At 40.2% G+C, this 19,340-nt stretch overlaps 1 protein-coding gene across 1 annotated transcript; it reads left to right on the top strand.

Annotated features, from left to right (window-relative positions):
- The first annotated feature begins 1,077 nt into the window (after positions 1–1,077).
- FAM98A (family with sequence similarity 98 member A) lies at positions 1,078–18,546 on the top strand. Its single transcript, XM_021544103.3, has 9 exons — positions 1,078–1,155; positions 1,349–1,427; positions 4,324–4,472; positions 5,915–6,049; positions 8,879–9,063; positions 11,273–11,353; positions 12,638–12,754; positions 15,034–15,201; positions 16,708–18,546. Exons 2-9 carry the CDS (start codon positions 1,375–1,377, stop codon positions 17,452–17,454), a joined length of 1,635 nt encoding a protein of 544 aa, XP_021399778.1. The 5' UTR covers positions 1,078–1,155; positions 1,349–1,374; the 3' UTR covers positions 17,455–18,546.
- Positions 18,547–19,340: the final 794 nt, after the last annotated feature.

Genomic DNA, 19,340 nt, shown 5'->3' with positions numbered 1-19,340 from the left:
GAAAATCCTAATTGCCCAGATCTCCAGTTTAGGCTACCCACCCTGCCAAGGCTCCCAAGCACAACACCTGAGATACTTTGGATCAAAAATGAATGGACAAAGGGAAAATCAGTTAATTCTCAGAGCTCAGCAGTGATAAGGCAGCTTGCCAGAAGCCTTTATCTCTTTTATTTTTAAAAAATCAGAGTGGGCTGCGGCCACACTATACTAACCACTATACAACTAAAAGCAAATACACAAAGCAGAATGCCTGTATTATTCATCTGACATTAAGATTTTAGTCTTTAGGAGGCAATTTTCCTACAAATGTGTAAATTGACATGTCTTTAGTAATATAACTGGTGACTACAATGCCTATTCTTTATCTTCCTACCTATCTTGAGGCTACAAGATCCTTCATATTTTGACTGCAGCTTTTCTTCACCGTGCCTGCCAAGGGCAGTTTCATGAAGAACAGGAGTCGGTCCTGCAGCACCAGCTCGCTACTGGTGACAGACTGGCATAATTTTTGGCACGAATGGTTTTGGCTTTTCCCAGCGTGGTGTAGCCATCCCAACATAACCTCTCACCGTGCCTCCCTTCCAGCACTGACGTGCTTTCTGTGGGATTGCTGCGTGCCCGGCATCGATTTATTAATTTTATGAATTTTATTAATTTTATTCGGCGCCAGCCGCCTCCCGCCCTGTCGTGCGCAAGGCATGCCGGGATTTGTGGTCCCGGCCGTAGCTCGGGGTCCTGAAAGGGGGGGACGGACTCTCGTTCCCTGGCACGATTTGACCCTTCTGCCGCCCCGTCCTATCCCCCTGCCCCCGCCCGTTGCCGCGACGCCGCTCGCCGCAGCACATTCCTGCGCGGGCTGCGCTTCCGGGTCTGCCCTACCGGCGCCTGAACACAAAAGTGAGATCCTCGGCTCGTCCCGGGCTCCTTTCCCGCAAGAACGGCCTGTTATCCGGCCTCGCATCCGCGTCCCAGTTTAGCAATGGTGTTCCGCTCGGCGGATAGGCGGACACCGCCGCGGACGGGGGCGGCGCCGATCAGGCAGCGGGGCTGGCGGCCCTAGAGCAGCCGGATGAAGAGGGAGGCCGGGGGCCTTCGGCGCGGCTCTCCCCGCCCTGAGATGCCAGCCCGGCAGTTGGCGGCGCAGCTGCGAGCGTGGTGCGTGCGGCCGGGCGGGACAGCGGGCTGGGGCGGCCCGGGACAGGGGCCGTGGCGCCGGGAGCTCTCCCTCGCCGCGGGGCAGGGGGTGAGACTTGAGTCTCCACCACGAGGCCGGGATGGGCTGGAGAAGGGGGAACGGCGGGCGGTGGGAGTGCGAGAACTGGTAGCGCTGAGTCCCGCTGTCGCGCAGGTCCAGCTGTCGTGCCCCGCCGCAGGATGGAGTTCGAGTTCCTGGAGAACGATGTGCTGGAGTCGCTGGAGGACCTAGGGTACGTGTCCGAGGCTGGGGGCGCGGGGCGGCCCCGGCAGGGACACGGCGACGCTTTCCGCCCCGCACGGGCGGGGCCGCTGCCGCTCCGGAGGGCCGCGGCTCGGGGCAGTGCATGGAATGGTCCTTTTGGTCACAGCCGGCCTCAGGGCCGGGCTGCTGCTGATGCCCCAAGCCAGACGCGCAGGCTTGTAGCTGCATGGCCTTGGCGAGTCTCTCGCTTCTCCGTGCGAGCTGATCCCCTCGATTCTTGGATGCCATCTGGTCTGTTGCTGCTCTGTTCTGCACAGCGGCCCTAGCTGAGGGTGGGGTGGGATAAAGAGATACGTTAGACAATAAAAAAGCCTTCAGGCTTAGTATTTTTTGGCGGGGAGGGCGGAGAAAGAGTAAAAAGCATTGCAAATAAGCAAGTGTTTTTCTTCTTAACATATTTTAAAGGGTACTATAGTACAGGAAACTTCTGCTGTGTAAACCTGTTACTTTGTCAGAGTCAGGAAAGGCTGCATAAAAAAAGAAAAGCATGAAAGGAAGAGCGTGGAGAACATGTCCTGCTGTAAGCTCCCAAGTCTGTAACCTGCTAAGAGTTCAGAAGACAGGCAGCTACAATTTCACTCTACTGCCGGTTCCATGCAAACAGCTGTATTTACTCACATTGGCCCCATTCCCATAAATCACTTTGTGACTAGAGTCATTATGCTCCAACAAAGATTGTATTTTCAGGTTACATTAGTGGTGATAGTTGCAATGCTTGACAAATAGATTTCTGTTTTAGCAGGTATTTCTCTGACTGAAATGTGAAAAGGCATCTCTTTCACAATGAAAATACTGTGATTGGCTTATTTTTTTGTGTTTAAAAGGACACTAGTGGCTTGAAGGTGATTTGTGCTTCTGATCTGTGCAGTTATAGACAGAAAGTGTTGTTGATTTTTGACGTAAATGCGTAAAGCGAACAGTGAAAGTAGATGAACAAATAAATTATATGAAGCAAAATTGACAACAGTAAAAAAAAGAAAATTTTGAGCATGAAAGACATAAGACCCCAGCAATATTGGGAACAACTGGGAAAACTATTGCACGTGTCTAAAGGACTTCTGATTTTTGGTGTCTGGAAAGACGGGTGTTTGAGGCTTTATGTTTTGGCAGTAGCTCCATGGTCTTCATGGTTCATCTTATTTTTTCTCATCAGATACTGAAGATATTCCTAATATATCACTTGATTTTTTTTTCTTATATCAGTACATGTTAGAGAGCTGTTTCTTTTTCTAGTTGTGCTCGAGGTGTTCAGATGGTGGCCTCTTGTCTTGTACATCAGCTTGTTGAACTGTTGAAAGAGCAAACAGATGGGATAGCACGAAGTTACCAAAAGAGAGCATAGCTCTGGAACACATGTCATTGGCAGCAACAGAAGGAAAAAGCTGCTTGCAATTAGGAATCTGCAAGTTGGATTATTGGCCAGATTGATGTGTAGCTGAAGTCATAATTATAAGAAATTACACACTCAAGACATTACCTCTGTTAAAAAAACTTTCTAGAAAAGGTGCCTCTAGAAGATCTGAGCAGGGACTTAAATCCCAATCCTGCCAAAGCAAAAGGCTTTCCATTGCTTCCTTGCTACTTTGACCTGTAACTGGCTGCTTCTATTTTGAGTCCCAGATGTTCCTAGACCTACACATGTAGAGATGGGATGGGACTGAAACTTGCTCTGATTAGCTTCTTGAAGTGTCCAGCCTGCTGTGGTCATGCAGTAGGGTTGTAATACATGAGATTACAGCTTCTGTCCAGCTGCCAGTAGATTAACTGTGTCACCAATCAAGCTGCTCTGTGAGGTAAAAGTTATTTTTGAGCGTGGCTTCTTTATTTTACTTGGCTGAAGTAACAGGCCACTACAGTGAAGGCCAAATCCTTTGTATGTCGTATTAAGCACAGGAGCAGAGTGAGGAGAATTTCATTTCAATTTGAGATGTTCTTTTATTGCCGAGGTTTGCCAAGAGTTGCCTGGACTTGTTGGATTGTTGTGAGGTAGTGGATGACTTTACCCAGAAGTTCCCAAGAGAGATTTCGTTTAGTTATGAGCACTCTTGGATGTCTTTGTCTTTTGGGGGCAGTATATCAAAATTATATTGTACGTGTTTTTTCTAAAATACTGAAGTAAACTCTGACTTGTGCTTCTACCTGGTTAATAAGGCAGCCTTGTCTCTACTCTTCATTCTCCCCCTGAGAGATGGTCAGTACACAGATGTTCTGAAAACTCAGTTTTCTAAGATCTGATCTGTAAACACATGCTTTCTTTCGGTAGGTCTGATTTTTGGCTTATTTTGCTTATGCAAAGAACCAATTCCATTAATTTTTCTTGTGTATATTTAGGGAGGTTGGTTTTTCAAGAGATGATATTGTTATGCAGATCACTTTTGTAATATTTCTATCAAAGGCTTTGTTTTGTAAGGCAGCCCTTTCATATGTGATAGGAAATGACAGTAAAGATGCACTTGTTCAGCAGTAATTATTTAACATACTGTAAAGCAGTATGTAGAGCTCAGGAAGGATTCTTTGAGACTGCAGTTGCCCTGGATAGGTCTGTTGTCTGTAACATGTTCAGGAGGTGGCAGCAGTGAAGTTGCCACTATACATGGTAATATTGTGGAGGAAACTTTTGACAATGCAATTTTGTGACAGTTTTTGTGATGGTAAGTTAATGTGCACACAAATTCTGAGTTTACTCTGATGTTTTCCATGTGGTTCTTGATACAGTTCAGTCCAGGAATCACCATTCCATGACATCAGCACTTCAGATGTCTTGTGATTGTATTTCTAAATATGTATACAGCATAAAATAAATCTGTCAAAGGACATTGGTCACAGCAAACATTAATAAACCGTGCTTTTGTTTTATTTCTCAGTTACAAAGGTCCACTGTTAGTTGACGGAGCACTGGCTCAGGCAGTCTCCCATGGAGCCAGTTCCCCTGAATTCACCAAACTCTGCGCTTGGTTGGTATCGGAGTTACGGCTCTTCTGTAAACTAGAGGAGAATGTGCAAGCAACCAACAGTAAGTAGTCATAACTCCAGCACAAACATGCACTTAATTTGTGTTCTTGCATGCCACAGAGATTAGGGCTGGCCTGTGTATTGTACCATGGAGTGTTGTCTTCACGCTGCCAGATTTTGGGTATTTTCCACCTCAAATTTGCTGAATGAACAGCCAGTAGAAGTTGAAATTATAGTGGTGATCAGTCTTCTGAAATTAGATTTTTCTGTTAATTTTTCAAGCATATTATTTTTTTAAAGTTCTTAGATGGATTTAGGGAAACATTAATACTAGTGGGGTTTTTACTAGATCATAAAATATTTTTGTTTCAATGCTTCTGTTTTTGGTAGAGGAAGCAAACTGTAGCTTTCAGGAAAAAAAGTTAATTTTGGTCAACTAGTCATGACAATCTACAGATTAAATTATCAAATTGGTGTAATAACCCATATTCCTGAGTATCTAATATATTAACTCATAATGCTTTCGTGAGCTAAGCTTTGTATTTACTCAGTGGCCAAAGGTTGCTGCCTTTTAGCTCAGCATCTGTTACTTTCCTTTCTCTCTGTTTTTGACATATTCATTCATTCTTCTTTGAGTGTGTTTCATATTCTTTCTGTGTGACAATACAGTATCTCACCCCTTCTAGTCGTAAAAGGTTCCTATTCTTTGTTTTGTGTAAAAATACAATCCAGAAATCTTCCAACACCTATCTCAAATTCTTTAAACACCGTGACAGAAACATGTTAGCTGGAGTACCATCAAGTCCTACCTACCTTCATTTTGTATGTCTTAAGTTTAGGAATAGCAGAAATTTGGGGTTGAAGTCTCCTTCCAAAAGATCAAAAAATGCTATTTCTCATCACTTTTTTTTTACCTAACAAATTCTTTCTTATCACTGTTTTTTTTTTTTTACCTAATAAATTCTGATTAATGTCAGTAATCTTGACTGAATAAATTCTGAGTAATGTCAGTATTGTTGACAGAAATATCGGTCTAAGGTTTGGTTTATGTGACTTCCTTATTTTTACTGGATATTGATATGAAATAAAATCGGTTGACAAATGAGAGCTTACAGGGAGAAGTAATAGAAAAAAAGTGAGAACTCATAAGCCATATTTATTATTCATGATAGTTTTTAATGTCCCCTTTCTTTGTAGAAGTTGCCAGTGCCTGTCTGTTGTAGCTTGGAAAAGCAGTCAGTGAAACGTAATTTTATATTAATGGAGCATATAGTGGGTTCAGATAGGTTGTGCTGTGTCTTGAAGAAATTTTATATTAATGGAGCATATAATGGGTTCAGATAGGTTGTGCTGTGTCAAGAAATGCGCTTGGCCTCCATTAAAAATGGGTCTTAATCTTAAATAGCAACTTGAGCAAAATACATATTTTTAAATAGCTAATTTATTCTAATCATACCCCCTATATATTAGCAATGGATGAATTTTTATTTATTTTTTTCTAAGGTCCAAATGAAGCAGAAGAATTTCAGCTTGAAATGAGTGGGTTGCTGTCTGAAATGAATTGTCCATATGCGTCATTAACATCAGGAGATGTGACAAAACGCCTTCATAATCAAAAGAACTGTCTCTTGCTGCTTAGTAAGTTAAAGGGTGCTTGCAAGCAAACCTGATTTTCTGCAAGATTTATAGTATTGTTTCTTACACTTAATGAGATACTGGTTACTTTACCACAATGTACTACACTATAGTTACCTAAAAATATGCATTGTTTTTACTGTAATTTACAGCTTCAGAATATTATACTTCCGGGTTTACTAGTCAATATGTACCCAGTATATGATGGAAAATACTCTTGAGTGTTAACATTTTTCACAGGTTAATAAAAAGCCTTTCCTATTACTTCTTAAAAGGCACCACAAAGAAGGAATTATTTGAAGATTTCTGCCAGAATTTACCCACTGAACTCTACTTAGCATGGTTGTAAAAATGATCACTAACATCAGGTGCATCATAACTTTAGAGGCTCCCACTGTGATGACTTGCAAGGTGCAACAAAACTTACATTTTCCTACACTGACAGCAATTGGAATTGTTACTAAAGAGAGCATGTTTTAACCCACCTCCCAGTTATTTTGATCAACATCCTTAGCAAATAGCTTCACTGTTGCTTTCTGCTGATGGAAAGGAAATTAACGTTAGCAATGGTGATGTCTTCCCTTTTCCACCCATCAGATCTCAATAGATAAATTGTTTTTTTTTCTCCTTATGAAATGTTAGAGGAGAAGAAATAGTAGTGGAATTTGTAAAAGGTGTGTGATATTAATTCATTAATTCACATTATAATAAAAAAAATACAAGCTGGAGTTAGAAGCTGTAGTACTAATTTTAAAATCAAGATGAGTTAATATTTTATTTGCTTCCTCAGTTGCTGCTGATTCTTTAACTTTTCAAAATAGAAATTTAGTTCTGCCTTCTTCTGAGATACAAGAAATTATTTACAGAGTAGGTTCTTGTATTTCAGCAGTAGGAGAAAGATGATTAGAGTTAATCTGAATGCTTCTTATAGTATGTTTAAAAATCTCAGATGAAGCGAGATAGTTTGAGCTACAAACTACTTCAAATGAAACTATGTTCTCTTCAGCTTGTTTTCTGTAAGACAAGCCGTTCAATAAATTTGGCTTGTCTGTGACACACAGTTTATCACAGAGGTCCTTTGGGATGTACATTTTGGTAATATAAGGCCATGTTCAGGAGCTGGACGCTGGTATTCCATCTAGCAGGAATGCTGTGTTTACTATCAAATGTGAAATTGCAGTAGTGCCAAATTCCTTTTTTCTGTACCACTAAAGTTGCATAGCTTTCTTCAGCTGTGTTAAGTGAGCTTATTAGATATCCTGTTGTGTGTGAGCCATAAAACTAGGTTTTTTGAGGAGAAACAGGATAACCCTCTGTAGTGAAATGCCAGGGTATTTTACATTTTAATGAAATGCAGCACAGTTTATGTCACTTGGAAGATGTAGCAGTATTGCTGGGAGATGAAAGCACCAAATAAGCCCAAGTAGTTGGGATTGATTGTCTACTGTGCAGCATCACTAAAATACAGTGTTAGGCACTACCATCTACAAAACAAAAGTACAAGAGTTTCAGGCTGGTTCAGAAAGGGTGTGCAAAAAAATAATCGCTATCTAAAAAACATTCATCTTAGTAATAGACTTAAAAAATTCTGTCATTGTTAGAGGAGGTTGAAGATAGCTTAAATGCGATCTCTAAATTTTTGAAACAAAATTCTCCTGCTAGTTTCTTTTTCAGTAGACCTGAAAAGAGTGTAAATAATTGAAAAGTCAATGTAAGAAAAAACTACATAAAGTGTTGCTGAAAGAACTTACGAAGGATACTTCATTGTTTTACATATTCTAAGAAGATTTTTATTTATAAGGTATTCTGTGTCTTTAGGAGATGACATTCTAGAGATCATAAAAATGCTGTGTTCTTAATCTTTTTATCTGTCCCAGTTTTATAAGTAATAAGATTCTCTTATATATCTGTGGGTTTACTTCCCTGCTCATGAGTGTGTCTGCAGTATCAGTTTTTCTTATTTTTAGAAGTGTTTATGTATGTTATTGTTATGGCCACTCACTATGATTAATGACAAAAGTATTGTTAAACTTGTGCTTTTTTAAAAATTCAAACCTTAAAGTTGTGACACCTGCAAACAGAGGCTGTTTATATAATTGTAAACTTATATCCCTGTAAATTACACCTGATGCTGAAATTCTGGGCATAGACCATGTTCAGAAATTGTGATTTTGATTTTTTCTCTTTTTGTTTGATGAAGGCGTTAAAATGTAATGGTGGGCTCTTACAGTTCTGATATTGAAGAAAACTTCAGCCTTCTAACTTCTATTCTAGCTTCTATTTCATCAGTTACAGCCTTCCTTTCTGAAGTTATTATAAACATGAATTCTCAATAGTGCTTCTTGGTGGGATTATTCTTCCACTCTATATTTTGTGTGGGGAGGTAGAGGAGATTCATCTGACATTTCACTTTTCTCTACTCGTTACCTTGCTTGTTTCCTAGACCCTCAAGAAGTGCTTGCTTGTCTACCCTAAAATGCACAGCTCAGTCCCTCATCCTGCTTGTTTCCATGTTCCTGGTTTCCTGTCTTTGCTGGGTAAAACCTGAAGGAAAAGAACCGTGCTTCGTTGAACTCTGGGATTAATACTTGCTGGAATCAGGGATTTTTTCCAGGCTTTAATTGGTTGTACTAAACCTGTCCTCTGTTTCTTGTGTTTCTAGCTCTGAACTCAGTAATTGTAAATGTGAGTTTTCTTAGATACAAAATTTCTATCCCACACTATCTAAAACAGTCAATTTGCATGTTTGTTGGTTGTAAGCACTTGAGTTTTCACTAACTCTAAAATAACTCTTTTATATCTGATGGTCAAATTTAATTCTTGTTACCTCAGCATACCTCATCTCAGAACTGGAAGCTGCCAGAATGCTGTGTGTGAATGCCCCTCCTAAAAAAGCCCAGGAAGGGGGTGGCAGTGAAGTCTTTCAGGAGCTAAAAGGCATCTGTATTGCTTTAGGCATGTCCAAGCCTCCCGCCAACATAACGATGTTCCAGTTCTTCAGCGGAATTGAAAAAAAAGTAAGATCCAAAGGAAGAAAAATTTGGATATTTATGATGTTATTGTTTTGATAGAAAATAGTTCTGCTGCCTGGGCGAGATTTGCCTCTTGTGAAACTCCAGTGTTTGAATTGTGAAGGAGAGTTAATGTGTTTTACTGCATATACAAAGAGTCAGAATCTTGAAAATTGTTTTGAAGGCTTTTTCCATGCCAAGGCATGAGGTCAGGGACTTTTGCTATCATTGCTTTCCAGGGTGACTGCTCTAGGTTTTGATGCCATCACTTGTTGCGGAAGACATAGAAAATGCTCATCTTATGCCTCAGGAAGAACATTAAAGATAAATGTTTTTCAAGAAGTACACCTAAACAAATTTGTATGGGGAACCTAATGTTTTAAAGATGCTTTGGTTAAAAGGTGGTGTAACTAAAGTAAAACTTAACAGCTTCTCCCTAAGACTTCATAATTTCTTGTGATTACATTTATTTTTATTCCTTGCACGTGTGTGTTCTCCAGGCTGTTGTGATTTTTTAAAAAAAATAATTTACTTTTGAATAACTTTTATAAATCAGAGAAATTAAATGGAATGGGCTGTCCACTTCACACACCAAGGGTCCAGGACAGAAAGTTTTAAAATCACATTTAGTGACTTAATTTGCAGGATAGGGGAGAGGAGAACAGCAGATAGGGAACAACAGAAGACAGCCCTTAACTTTAAAGAACAGATATGGGTCCCTTCTAATGCAAAGCTCCCCAAAACACTCTGAATTTGACAGACCATTTAGTTGCATTTTACTTAAACAAAACCAAGAAACGCAAAATAGTGTTTTGTTTCTATGCAAGATATCAGTTTGGTTTGACCTGTTTAAGAAGAGGAGGAGTATGTTTTTCCACTAGAAGTCCAAGGTGTAGAATGAAAGCAGTTCTTCTAGTTTTGGAATTATTGTGAGCACTACACAGATGCATAAGAAATGCTGTGCTTCTATTTTATATAAAAGGTAGAAAATAATCATAATAATGGACAATGCTAGGAAGCTTTGCAGTTGAAAGAGACTCTCTAAAAATACAGAATATAACGTAGATTAAAATCCTCTTAATCTGAGGATTCTGTTATGTTTTCCTAACTTCTGTTTTACATTGTCTGGTAAGGTTAAATGAATATTCTCTTAATGATTTACAATAACCTCCCTCCTCCTTAACCATCCTTACAGCGTAATGAAGTACAGTCAGGAATTTCTAACCTATAGTTTTAGCAGAAATTGTATATAACTTGTATTTACAGTCTGAATACTTGCTAGCAGTACTTGAGAATGAGACGGTAAAGCTGACTAATAACTGAAAAACTTATTTCATTTTGTAAATGAACACATCACAGTGTTCTTGGTTTTAAAAAATGAGTCGTAGAATGGCAATATTCTGATTGAATGTGTGAAAATCAAACTGTTTCTTCACATATATGTAATACAGTTGGGGTGAGGATCTTTGTGTAGTTGACTCTGTTAATGATCCATCACATTAAGAAAAGGGACTGCTGATACTTGAATGAACTGCCTGTGCTATTTGAATGCACTTAGGTTTAAAATCTTAAATAAATTTGATTCAGTATCATTGGAAAACCAGGTCTCTGAATGTGTTAGATCACATGCTGGAATGAACAGGTTGGTGGTTTTTTTCCAAACTCCTTTGGAAGTTTTTGTCACTGCCACTCCATTTCTTCCCCCTTGAAGTCCTAACAAATTTTGAGATGGGATAGATAATTTAAATTGTGCCCAAACTCCTAAAACGTGAGCTAGAGTTAAAATTTCATACCAAAGATTTTTCTCCTTTTGATTGTAAAGAGGGGTCCTTCTCTGGGTTGTGTTATATTTTACATCAGCTTAAAATAAGCCTTTTGATACAAATGTGGGTATTTTTCTGGATTAAAGAGATGATGTGTAGAATAATCCCTCTGGCTTCAAGAGTATCGGTACCTCATGTTGTCTTTGTTTTTACTGTTGATCTACTCTATAGTCCCTTCTCTTAATTTTAAAATAATTATAGCTGAGACTACCAGAAATCTAAAAACAGTTGCTTTCCAAAAAGTGTGCTTGGCTCTCTGTTCCAGAGAAAATAACTTGATATTGAAGGTTTCTGTGTGATGTCTTTCACTGTCCAGCAGTCCTCTCCTTTAATTTGAATCTTGAAAAACTATTTTTTTTAGCCAAAGCTTCTATTTTTATGTCTCCTAACAGCTGAAGGAAACTCTAGCAAAGGTTCCACCTAATCATGTTGGAAAACCTTTATTAAAGAAACAGCTGGGACCAGCTCACTGGGTGAGTAGATGCAGGTATTAGAGCCCATTTACCTTTTTCAACTGTACAAAGTATTGATCTTGATTCTCTATGTTGCAAAATGATTTTTTTTTTCAGAAGACAAGAAGATGATTTCTTGCGGTACAATGTATGTGTTGGTGCAATAAATGTACAGCAACTGTAAGATCTTAGACTTATGAACCTCTAGGTCCAGGAGCAGGCTAAACTTTTCCAAAATGAGAGACCTACAGTGGTGATGCTGGACCAGCATGCTTGTGCAGTAGCTTAAACCTTCCTCTCTTGCCCTTTACCAGCACTGTCTGTGTGGCCTAGTCCTGCTGAGATGGTGTCACGTCTGCTTCTGGGGCTTCTTTTTATCTAAGCCGTGGGTCTGTTTGTAATGTCCCCCTCTTTTTCTCACTTGGAGTAGTCTGCTTCCTGCATAGCCTCTCCAAGAAGCAATGAGTATGCAGGTAGGAGCTGGGAGAGATATTGTACACCCAGGCTGCAGAGCTGTGATGTTCTCCAGCTGGGATTTGTCACCTGCTGTACCAGGAACACAGTCCTGGGTTAATCACTGCTGCACCAAGCTCAATGCTATGGCTGCTGCTGCAAGACTTCAGGTCTCTCTTGTCTCTTTCACTTAAGGCTGAAGCACATAATTCCCCAGCAGTCTGCTTCCTTCAGTGCTTGTATTGTTGAGACTGAAAGTGGGCCTGCTGCCCTCCCTCCAGCCAGGCCTCTTTAAATATGTATATTACTTCTCTAATGGTGCATGTCTCACCTGCTGCTCTAACCGAACCACTGTCTGCTACAAGGTATTTCTCATTATGAGTTTTTCCTACAGGGCACTCTGTTGTTTTGCCTGTATGGAGACTGCTTTAATCAAGATCCTCTTGCAGTACTGTACTTATTTTAGTCCTTTATCTTTGCTTTATCTTTATCCTTAATCTTTCTGCTTTTTAAGAAGGCACAAACATCTGTTTCTTAGGAGTTACGTATGCCCTTGCTTCAGCTTATTGCGTGTAGTATCTTCTCACCTTTGTTTCTCTGTCCTGGTGGATGTTGAGAAGTGGCTCAGCAGTTTTTATGCTGTTAGAAATGGTAGAAGGCTGAGCATGAGCCTTGGAAGCTTCAGGAAAATAACATCAGCAGGCACAGCTTGGCTGTGAGTCCATTTGACAAGGTAGATAATTGCAGTCTTAAGCCATGCATATTATCTCTGTATCATACTCTCTTTCATCTACACAGTTTATTAAGTAGAAACACTTTAATCTATAGATTGTTTGCAAATTTTTGTTTCAGGAAAAAATTGAAGCAATTAATCAAGCCATAGCCAACGAATACGAAGTCCGAAGAAAACTGTTAGTCAAACGTTTGGATGTTACTGTGCAATCCTTTGGCTGGTCAGACAGAGCTAAGGTACAGACAACTTGCTGTGAAGTCCTGGTTGTTGGTAACCCTTTATAATGAGTCTCTCTAGAAAACTGCGTCATTGTTTTGTCCTTCGTGAGTCAAAAATAATCGCAGTTGTCTGGTTTTGTTTTGAATTTCTAAAGAAATTTATGACAATGGAATATGATTAAAAATATTTTACTAAGAACTGATCTGTTGGATTTTAAATCAGTCTGTAAAATGAGAAGTCAGAGTGTGTGTAACTACACACCAAAGCCACTGGAAAAAGTAGAGATTACTGATCCAACCATGTTCCAAGTACCATAATGTGAACCATTAAGTGCTGTGTCTTGTGTGATGATAGAAGAGTATCTTCTTGTTGACTGTCCCTTCTCTTACTTTGTGCTATCCACAGTGACCAGATTTTCTTAACTCAAAGTGTGTCTGCAATCACAATTCCACAGATGCACATGAGAAGCTGCTAAGGCACTTGTTCTTACCTTATAGACAGGGTAATGCTTTTGTCTTTGAACCGTGCAAGTGGCTGTGACATGAGATCTGTTCTTCCTTGGGTACATGATACATATTGTGTTTTTAGAAATAGTTACATGGTTTCCTTATTTCCTATATCTTAGAAATAAATTATAGGATTTTTAGAAATAGTACACAGAATTTATTTTCCAGGACTAAACCAGATCTGCTAACATAATATTAAGTATGCTGCTGACAGTGTTTGAGATGGAGTTATTAGTGCTAAACTGTGACACATAAATCATTGAGTGTTTTTTCTTGATAAGTGTTTTTTTTAAAAAAGCAGCTATAATTTACTAATAAACTGTAACCTGTCCCATTTTGTTTCATCATCTGAAAAGGACTTCTGGTGTACTCTCTATTAAACCTTATGTTCTTCAGGGTGTTTAGTAGATGACTGAAGAACTAGCTTACTGTTTAAATGTTTTAGTAGAGAATAAAAATGACTTGACTAGCTACACAAAATCTTTTCACAAAACCCACAAATTGTGTATATGCATTTAGATCTATTAGAATGCAAATATTTTTTAGAGGTGTAACAATAAATATTTGGAGAATGTTGCTGTATTATTCCAGACATATAAAACAGTTTGTTTTAACAGTAACTTTTAGCAAGATAATAATTCTCTTTTTTATTTGAAAAGTATCATAATACAGTAGTATGACGAAATAGCCACTTCTCCAGATAGTGGAAACACCAGGGAAAAAAACCCCTTGCAGTCTATTATTGGGGTTTTTTTTAAAGCTAAAATTTGGAGTTTTACCTAAAACGGTATCATAGAACCAAAATATTGTGCTCGGAGCTCAGTCAAACTTACCAGGGAAAAACACAGTAGTACTCTGGTGAATACTGTTGCTTCTCCTACCTTTACCCAGTGCCATATTCCAGTTTTCTGCCTTTGGATGGAAAACAAGATTTTAGGATTTTAAAACATGCTCTTAAGTTTTTGCATGGTTAAGGTATTTTGAAAAACCTGGTTTGCCTGACCCCACTGCCGTCATCTGCATTCAGATAGCAATGTGGTTTATCCTAACTGCATCACACACCACGCTCTGTTGATAACTGAAGGGAGATGTAACTTGTGTAGTAACTCCTGTGTGGTAGCACAGATTTCTCCTGTGGAGAAATCTGCTGGAAATTTTCAGCTGGAAAATTTTTGAGGCGTTCAAAAAGGCTGGAATGGTTAATGCTGAAAGACAGTAGAGGAAGAGACATTGCATGCAATTCAAAGTTGAGTGTAGGATCTCATTTCTAACTCTGCCAGGCCCTCTTGGTGACTTTTCAGCCCAGTCAGCTTCTTCACAAAGACAAGTGAAATGAGTTAACAGGGCCTTTTTCTGCTGATAAGTGTTGGAGATGGGGTGATGCTGGCCCAGTTGGAATGGGTGCAGGCCAGGGTGAAAGCACAGAAGGCTGTCTGGAGGCTAAACACAGATGTGTTTCGCTTTCAGTATCTTCTGGATTTTGGCAGTTATTGATATGACTATATAGCACGCTTCTATTTTGTGTTTGACTGCCTGGAAGTAATGCAGTCTGATGTGTATGTTGTTGAAATTGTCAGCTCAATTGTGTTTCCTATTTACTTAATAAATTAATGTGACAAATACTAGTTTGATTGAAGTAATCATCAGTAATAAAATGGTTCTCACTGATTTTATATTAACCTTTTGTTCTATTTGCAGTAGTGGCTTGTTATTCAGTGCTGATTTGATTGTTTTCATGCAATGTCCCATTGCTTTAACTGACTGGGTTTTATTTTTCTTTGCTCCAACAGAGTCAAACAGAAAAACTGGCTAAAGTCTACCAGCCGAAACGTGCCCTCTTATCTACGAAGTGCACTATATCAATTGCAAATCTTTTGGCAGCTCGGCAGGATCTGTCAAAGATTATGAGAACAAGCAGCGGATCCATCCGAGAGAAGACTGCATGTGCCATTAATAAGGTACCTTTGGTGACAAATGCCTTGTTCTTTTAGGAATATTTAAGTAACTTGAATGTAATAGTAAATCCTGATTTTTTTCAGAATTGTGAGTAGAATTTGGAAATAAAGGATAAGGAACTTGGTGTTTATATATTGCAGATAACGCATCAGTGGATTATGGATAGTGCAGTTTCAGCTGTTGAGGTTCACAGTGTCCCTTCTTTGGGGCAGTAAAAATTGCTGAAATACCTCGGATTGCTTTCACTGGGAGTAGGTCTGCCCTGTCTTGCCAGAATTACAGAAGCCATTACTCTACTGCTACCTGATTCTGCCACCATGTCTAAAATAACATCTACATGGTAACTGTGTTTCTGGTCGTGTAAATAGAATGTGCTAAGATCACAAGGCAAGGATCCTACTAATTAGATTGCCCTGGGTACACAAATAAATTACAGTCAAGTGTATAGTTCTAATAATGCCATAGGATAAACATGACTCAGACAAAACAATTTGCCTTATTTCAAAAATTATGATTTTACAAGAGTAATAGGCTCAAAAAAATGTATGTGCTGAATTTGCAGCTCAATAGCTATGTAACAGCTGCATACTTGGCGCTTCAAAATTGTGGGTATAGGTGCATTCTCTTCTACCTTTTGAGTACCAACTGTACCTCTGATAAAGTTCTAATTAATTTAGGAGAGAATAGTGGTGTGCTGATTTGGCCACAGCCCATCCAACCCAAATAATTTCTGCACCTTTTTAGTGTTGTTGGTGTGTAAGAAATTAAGTAGTAAGATAGGTTGATTCTACCATCAGACTGTATGTAAGTTTTAGTAGGAATGCAATACTGTCCTGCTGCTGATGTATATAATCTGTTAACTTATCTCCAATATCAATATTGAATGTTTTCCAAGACAGTAGCATGAAATAGCAAAGTAGCCCACTTCTGTTGAAGTTCCTTTACTATATTACTTGAAAACTTCAAGCAGTACAAATGTCCTGTCCCATTTTGCCTTGCTAAATTTTTAAGGTCAGACCATCCTTAGACAGCTAAAGACCTCTAGAGTCGTGTTCCACTCTGGTTGGTGCTGCCTCATATCTATCTGTTCTTAAGTTTCTGCATATCCCCACTGAAAAATAGAAATTTTTCCCTTTATTTACTGAATCAATGGCTTCTACAGGAACTCAGAGCACTAGTTAGGAGAGATAGTATGTTGCATTGTACTTGTGCTTATTTGAGTTTAGCACTCTGCACTAATATAGAGTTAAGTGAAAGACTGTGTTGGTGGTGTGCCTGCTGCTTGAACACAAAGCACAGGTCTCCTGACTTGTCTTGTTAGTAGTGCGTCAAGTACAAGATAATACCTATTTAACTTTTAATTGGACACAGAGGTCTGTCACATTCAAACACACAGAATTTGCCTGGATGTAAAAACCTTGGAGTGAGTGCTGTGGTGTGTCTCAGTAAATGTGACTCTTGTGTGAGGTGTCACAGCTCCTATGGCAGTTCTCCCTTTCCCTTTGCAGGTGCTAATGGGCAGAGTGCCTGACAGAGGAGGAAGGCCCAATGAAATTGAACCTCCACCTCCTGAGATGCCACCGTGGCAGAAAAGACCAGAGGGTGGCTCACAGCAAGGTGGTGGCAGAGGAGGTAGAGGTGCCTACGACTCTTCCTATGGAGGGCGGGGAGGTTATGACCACGGGGGTCATGACCGAGGAGGAAGAGGAGGCTATGACCCATCATACGGAGGGCGAGGAGGTCATGAACAAGGAAGCCATGATCGAGGTGGACGAGGAGGACGTGGTGGTTATGATCATGGTGGCAGAGGAGGAAGAGGAAACAAGCTTCAAGGAGGCTGGACAGATGGTGGAAGTGGTGGCTACCAGGATGGCAGCTACAGGGAGAGCAACTACAGAGATGCAGGTTTTCAAACAGGTGGCTACCATGGTGGTGGTGGCTACCAAGGAGGAGGCTATGGCAGCTACCAGTCGTCTTCTTATTCTGGAGGTGGCTACCAAGGGGGTGGTGGCAGTGGTTACCAGCAAGACAACAGATATCAAGATGGTGGGTCCCACAGTGACCGAGGGGGTGGGCGTGGAGGAGGAAGGGGTGGCCGTGGTGGTCGCGGTGGCCGAGGAGGTCAAGGAGGTGGCTGGGGGGGCAGAGGTGGACAGAGCTTTAATCAAGGAGGGCAGTTTGAACAGCACTTCCAGCATGGAGGTTATCAGTATAATCAGTCTGGCTTTGGACAAGGAAGACACTTCACTAGCTGAGGCTGCTAAAATTTTAGACTTCAGCAGAGCTCACATAATAGAAACCTGGTTTCAGAGGCCTGACTTAAATGCTGCTTGAATTAGTACAGGTTTGTACACAGCAGGTAGAATCTTTTGGGTGGGATGTTTGGCATAGAGCAAAGCACAACTTCGTGTAGACCTGTCCTTTCCACCCACCTCTGTCTGAATGAAAGACATTGTCACTACCCCCTACACTCTAAACATCAACTAATACCCATGCTTTTTGTATGTTGGATGGTTCCCTCTGCTCAAAACACTTTTGTGTTTGCCGCTATTTTGGTTTGGAGAAATACAAAGACATGTCAAATTTGTCTCTTACAGTACACAGTAAAACTTCTGTATTTTTCCCCCCACATCATCGTTGAGTTACATGTTCTAAACCAGTCTGGAGTGTTGCTTTTCTTCTTGCTGACCTCTTGTTTCAATCACAATGGCGTTACAGCGCGTGTGTATGTGCACAGGGAACTCCTCTGACAGGCAGGGTTTCGTGTTATCTGAGCTCTACTGTGGATGCCATGTTCAGCAGCCTTATCTCCTGCTAAACCACGTTTTCCCACCTGCTCAACTCTGAAGACTGACCGCCACCAAAATCTGCAAAGATCATTTCAAACTAAGCTAAATTGTGAACCGATAGTGTGTGTAGGCCTGTAGTTAGGTGTAGCAATTCAAACTGACCTGCATCCATCCAAAACAAGTTGCTCCTCCTCCAAACCTAATTTTTACTTGAAATCAGCTAGAAGAAATGACAAACTGAATTTTATTTGCAAGTTAAATACCACTGGCTCAGCAAATCTAGGGCAATTTGTTTTGGGGGTTGTCTTTTTAAAGAAATGCACTACGGCCTGGGAAGATTAGTTCCTGCCTAGAGGAAGCCCTTTTATTATTGCTGCAGAAAACAAAACCTGGCTGAGTTTGGTGTTCTGATGTTTGGGTTTTTTTCTTTACTGAAAGCCACATAATGCTTCTTGCTGGGTTTTTTGTGTACATAAACATTGTCAAAAAGCTGTGAAAGAAAATGGCTGAAGGTGTGCCGTTGTATAAAAGGTGAGCAATAAAAGTATCTGTATGTTCTGTTTGCTTTAGTTTCTTTTCCTTGACAGTAAAAAACAGTTGCTGCAGTAGCTGGGAATTCATGGAGATTTCTGTCTTCTTCATCTCTTTTTTTTATTGTTACCTATTTTGTACTTTGTAGTTGTCCTGGCTGTACCATGTATTCTGCCCTTTGAGGGCTGTCAGAACAGCAGCAGTTGGGAGGAACTAATCTTCAGTTGCTCTGACTTTTTTCTGTTCCTCCCTCTGACCTGGTGTAGCAGCTCATGGTACTCTCTCCTGCTGTGTAAAGTTATTCTTAGGCTGTGTGAGCATGTGTCTCCCAGGTTATGCTCCGGCATGCCATGTGAACTTGGTATGCTGCTTCTGGGAACCTCATGATGCTCTCCAGCCTTGTGGAAATGTAGGTTCTTGTTACTGTACTCAGATCACTGTAGCAGAGGCTGTGGTGATGGCAGTCTACCTGTTTTGTCCTTGGGGATGAATCCAGATTGATGCAGGCAGGAGAACTTCCTTGGCTTACAGTAATAGCATGAGTATCTGAGAGAATCTCTGTAACACTGGTGCTGCCAGTAGTAGTAACTGGTAGTCACGTAACTAAGTTAAAAAACACTATTTAGAACTGATTAGCCTGTATTTTGTGACACAGTCAACCTGAAAAATCTGATTTATTGCAGCCACTAGATGCTGCTAGCGATTCATGGGCTTGGAAGCAAAGGTCCCTGAGAAAGACACTTGGGAATCTGACTTAAGGGCTATTCTCCTTTAGTGTTTCAAACAAATTTAACAAACCTGATGAGGGAAAAGCTTTCTGT

Source organism: Lonchura striata, chromosome 3 (genome assembly GCF_046129695.1).
Source record: "Lonchura striata isolate bLonStr1 chromosome 3, bLonStr1.mat, whole genome shotgun sequence".
NCBI lineage: Eukaryota > Metazoa > Chordata > Aves > Passeriformes > Estrildidae > Lonchura > Lonchura striata.
Note: the sequence above shows the minus strand (reverse complement) of the source record. Positions and strands in the feature narration are given on the sequence as shown.

Bases quoted from the DNA above. Each gene is read 5' to 3' on its own strand.
- FAM98A (XM_021544103.3), top strand. From the start codon at position 1,375: ATGGAGTTCGAGTTCCTGGAGAACGATGTGCTGGAGTCGCTGGAGGAC. The intron at 12,755-15,033 runs GTACAGACAACT...TTGCTCCAACAG, and splicing joins GCTGGTCAGACAGAGCTAAG to AGTCAAACAGAAAAACTGGC. The intron at 15,202-16,707 runs GTACCTTTGGTG...TTCCCTTTGCAG, and splicing joins CTGCATGTGCCATTAATAAG to GTGCTAATGGGCAGAGTGCC.